Source organism: Seriola lalandi, unplaced genomic scaffold (genome assembly GCF_002814215.2).
Source record: "Seriola lalandi dorsalis isolate HSWRI2012SDOR001 ecotype SW California unplaced genomic scaffold, Sedor1 jcf7180002054746, whole genome shotgun sequence".
NCBI lineage: Eukaryota > Metazoa > Chordata > Actinopteri > Carangiformes > Carangidae > Seriola > Seriola lalandi.
In genome coordinates, this window is record NW_019525299.1 from 69867 (window position 1) to 74917 (window position 5051).

The 5051-nt window shown below is 40.9% G+C and overlaps 1 protein-coding gene across 8 annotated transcripts in view; it reads right to left on the bottom strand.

The window, feature by feature from the left end:
- Positions 1-1348: 1348 nt before the first annotated feature.
- Positions 1349-5051, bottom strand: part of LOC111668546 (far upstream element-binding protein 3-like) — a 26695-nt gene continuing 22992 nt past the window's right edge. For all 8 annotated transcript variants that reach the window (XM_023424605.2, XM_023424603.2, XM_023424604.2 and 5 more), the window contains 2 exons: positions 4332-4429; positions 1349-2083 (listed from right to left, as the gene is read on the bottom strand). In XM_023424605.2, the coding sequence (XP_023280373.1) occupies positions 2075-2083; positions 4332-4429 (107 nt within the window). In that variant the 3' untranslated portion in view covers positions 1349-2074. The remainder of the gene's footprint in view (positions 2084-4331; positions 4430-5051) is intronic.

Here is a 5051-nt window from a genome sequence, read left to right on the forward strand (position 1 = left end):
AATAGTCCAAAACCAAACATGTTGAGTTCAATGTCATAAAAGATCAAAAGTAAAAGAAGCATATTCCAGCATTAACACACACAACATACAGCGAACACACACACGCATCTAGACAAGGTACACGCTCATGCAACACATTCTCTAGCTAGCTAACGTTAGCGCCATTAAGCTACAACACTCAGAGCTTTGCTAACCTGTTCACTCACATTCTGTTGTGCTAATGAACATTCACACCAGGCCGGAGGAATCAAACACTGGTCTGCTAGCGTCGTTGTTAAATCAGCTAAATTATATTAAGCCTAAACTACTACTATTTTTACATTGTTATAGAAGTTAGCAAGTAAAATTAGATGCAAACAGTTGTGTAGCTTATTTTAAAATAACTGAATGTGATTTATTAGCGTTCACATTTAGATATTAATACCAGCAAAGTTTGTCTGGAGCCGTTTTGTTGCTGGTTTACTGGACAGGTCTGTTTTTTTATTTTTATTTTTTAATTTTTTGAATGTGGGAACATTAGCAGCTCTGCTAGCCATGTAGTTAGACCAGATAAATGGAAGTGAAGCCTTGATTTTTTTTTTCTTTTTTAGAAACTAGCTCACGTTTTTTTTCAAAATATTCTGATCAGGAGATTTATTGATGATTGAAATAACTGTTAGCTTAACTGGTTCTCAAGTAGTTCTCTTAATTAAGAATTAGGAGGCGGATGTAAACGTTCTGACTCAGTTACTTACGGTCTAAAGCAAAGTTAACTTAGCGCACGTTTAGCTAACAGCTACGCATCCAGCTAGCACACAACAGACACACAGAAACAGTTCAACCACCAAAAGATGTGTAACACGTATGTTCAGTAGAAAATACCGACTGTTAAATTTTAAACTGTGAACGCTCACACTGCTGAGCTTAACTTGTACATTCAGCTAACACACAATTTAGCCACCACATTCATTCTGCTAACACACAAACACAGCAAACAGCTAACAGAAACAATTCAACCGCCACATTCACACCAGCTCACACACAGTTGAGGTAACACACACCTTTTTGCTACCAAACATTGTTTAGCTAACTGGCACATTTAGCTAATGCACTCGTTTAGCTAGCACATCGCTAACAGAATCAATAACTTCATTGTTCAGCTCCTAACACATCTGCTACAAACAAGTCTGTAAAGTAGAAATGCAGAACTAAGTTACAACAATAATTAAGTTTCACTCTGTAAGAAAATAGTAAGTTTCCCGCTTTTTTGTATGAAAGTTGAGGCGGGGAAACGTGGTGTCGGCTGGAGGTTCAATCCTGTGGAGGACACAAAGTGTTTGACCACAGAGAGATCTGGCTTTAGACAACGCAATATAAATCGTCATTTATTCATCATTACATCATAAAAACTAAAGAATCACTATAGAGATACAGGAATTAGAACTATCATCAAACCAAAAAGAAAACAATAAACGCGTCATTGCACCTCCAAGATGGCGACTAAACAGGTAGATCAAGAACAAACAGACCCAGCGAGCACAGATTTAGTACAAAAAACAGTTTTGTCTCTGACGGAAAAACATGACATTTCCATCCGACGCTATTAAAATAGTTCTATGCCAAAAAAAAAAAAAAAAGTAACTGAGAGTCAACACACACAATCTGACGCATGCTTTAAAACATTATCATAAACAAAATAATAATAATATCTGATTTTCTTACTCAAGACTGCTAAGCCTTATACCGTTTTCTTATTGGAAAATAAAACTAGACAAAATATAGATTATATTGGATTTTGTTTTGTTCAAAGCCACACTGATACATCTTTAAGTTCAAGTTTGATAAAAAATAAAACAAAAAGAAAAACCAGGTCTACACTGTGGAGAGACCAGACGCTAGTCCAAAAAAATCTGCCCGACAAAATATCAACTTTGTAAGGTTAAAAAACAGAAAGAAAAGAGTTCGTGATTTTTCAGTTAATCCTTAGTTTTTCTCTACAAAAGGAAGGAGGAAGCGGTGGAGCGTTGCTAGGAAACCCCCGATTTCGGTTGCCATCGACGACCATCCGAGGCCTTCACTGGCGAGGGAGGAGCCTCTAGTGATCCTAGAGAGACAGGAAATGACATCAATCTTTCACCCTGTGTGGATAACATATGGTGGCGATGTTGAAAAGCAACACATGAGCCTAAAATCTCAAAGTAAACCGGGATAACAGCGCAGTTCTGTTGGTGGTTAATGAGCTGAGTTTACTGAATGGATCTCTGCACTTCAAACATTTCTTACAATCATGAGCCAAATGATGGATAAGTAACGTCATTATTCTAAATGCTAAAATCTTTATCCACAAAAATAATTAATAACTGATGACGTTAATTTGATGACGTTTATCAGATCGGCCCAAATGTAAGACGATATTTTCTCATGGAGGCGGAGCACCAGCTCCAAACAGCTGATAGCAGGGAGGAGCAAGACTGAGTGGTTTGGTGTGAGGCTGCCATTAAATACATGGGAGGCAAGGAAAATTACTTCAAAATAAAACAGGAAATCATAAATACATCAGACCGCAATGAACTTTATGGAATAGTAATGATGATGAATTCCAAAGAGCAGAAGTCTGGAAAACCTGTTTTTCTTCCTGTAAATTTCCACCAGGAGGATGATGGGAAATAATCTAGTCTTGCAAACAGTGACCCTGTAGGGATCCGGGTGTCAAATCAAACATTTCAACAGTGGAGAAGGTGAATTTAGTACACTGTAAAAAAAATTAAATGAAAATATATTTCCACAAAAAAATATTACTTACAAAAAAGCTCTCCATCTAGCCTAGCGCTAGCAATTTAGCTTAGGGAGCTAATGTTAAGACTAATAAATGGTTTGTAAATACATTGTGTTTTATTTGTTTTTCACATGAAATATTGGAAGTTGCACAAATGAAGCTCTGAGGAAGTTTAAGACTTTGACGTCCTCAAAGTCTAAAGAAAAAGAAGAAAATGACTGAAATCTGTCCCGGGGATAAATGTCTGAGGTAAAATACGTGTTTCTGAAGCCAGAAATAGCGGCCATCATGAAATTTAGACATTTCAAGTGGCTAATTGGAAAAACATACCAATGCTGGTGCTTGTATCCACATGTGAAAGATCACTGCAGTTACCTGCTGCAGCGTCAGTCAGGACGCAGAGTTTCACCTGAAGCTGTTTCTGCTGCGACGTCTTTAAATGAACCTCGACGTCTTCAGAGAAAATGTGTCACAGCTGTGAGTCTGACAAAAACTGACTGTGACCTTCAACAGTCTGACAGGAGAGAGAGAGAGAGAGAGAGAGAGAGAGAGAGAGGGAGAGAGAGAGAGAGAGAGAGAGAGAGAGAGGGAGAGAGAGAGAGGGAGAGAGGGAGAGAGAGACACAGAGAGAGAGAGAGAGAGAGAGAGAGACAGAGAGAGAGGGAGAGAGAGACAGAGAGAGATTTTTTTTTTTTTTGAGAGAGAGAGAGAGAGAGAGAGAGACAGAGAGAGAGAGGGAGAGAGAGACAGAGAGAGAGAGAGAGGGAGAGAGAGAGAGGGAGAGAGAGAGGGAGAGAGAGAGAGGGAGAGAGGGAGAGAGAGACAGAGAGAGAGAGAGGGAGAGAGAGAGAGGGAGAGAGACAGAGAGAGAGAGAGAGAGAGAGAGCCGCCTGTGGCCGAGAGACAACCGACACTGATGTGTTTGACTGCTTCACTTCCACCACAGTGAAAGCTTCATGACGACGACTCTTTGCTCCGTGGATTCATCCCACCTCGCACCTGTACCTGAGTTTCCACTGCAGCATGATCGACCCTCGTCACCTCCCCAGCTACATACGACAATTATATAATTCATCAAGTTACATGGCCAAAGGCTGATGGAGAACTTAACCAATTTAAAAAGAGAAGGTCTAGGTCCCTGTGTAGTTATTACTATAACCCCGGTATAAACATTCAGGTTAGAGGTTCTGGTGGGTGGAAAGGTTCCAGGTTCTATGTTCTGATTCGTGGAAGGTTCTAGATCAGCTCAAACAAAGGTTCTGAACGTGCTGATAGAAACTTCAGATTTAGATTCATTAGTTTAGAATCAGGTGAATGTTGCATTTAGGGAACGAATCACAAGCTTTATAGAGACTGCAACACGAGATCCTTCAGTCTCCTCCTCCACTCGAACTACTTCCAGGTTACTTCCTGTTTATCCAGTCATTTCTAAGGTCACAGTGACCTTGACCTTTGACCGGTCGTTACTCCCTACCCGCCCTGGATCAGCAGAACATCCCATCTCAGGGACTCTGTAAAGGAACCAGAACCAGGAACCTGCAGGTGAACTGCAGGTCAGGTGGTTCAGGTGTGTTACCTGTATCTGGGCGGGGTTCCACAGGTAGGGCTGCTGTCTGTAGTATTCTGCTAACGCTGCAGTGTAGTCTGGCACCGAACTCTGCTGAGACGACTGACCTGCAACACACAACACCAACCATCATCACCACGTCACGCTGACCGTCGCAGTGAACGCACAGCGACACATCAGCAGCTGGAGGATGAACATGTGATCAAACAGCTGTTTCTCTGCACATCCAGCTGATGATCCACGTGTCACCTGCTGAGTCTCAGTCCAGTGTTCCCGCTCCACCAGCTGCTGAGGGAAACATCTAATGTAGATATAGGAGGAGGACAGATGTTTACAGATGTTTCTGAGAACAGCTGGATGAGAGTGAACCAGAGCAGTAAACAGATAAACACTGAGCTGTTTTAAAATATTTCATTCTTTTCACTCACGGTCAGATCTTCTGTGATAATGTTGGTGTTTTGATTTCTTATGCTTTATTATATTTATCTCAGGTGCTTTTCTTTGATGTGGTTTCGTTTTCTTGTAAAGCACTTTGTAACTTTGTTAAGAAAACTTATATAATTAAAGTTGTTATTGGAATCTCTCCGGTGTGACGCCCTCTGACCTCCAGCTGTTGGATCCAGCTGTTGGATCCAGAGGAGCTGATCATCATCTAAGGTCACAGCAACAACTTTAATGAGTGGGAAGTAAAGAGGTTTTGTTGTCCTGGGTTTCGTCTCTCAGGCAGCA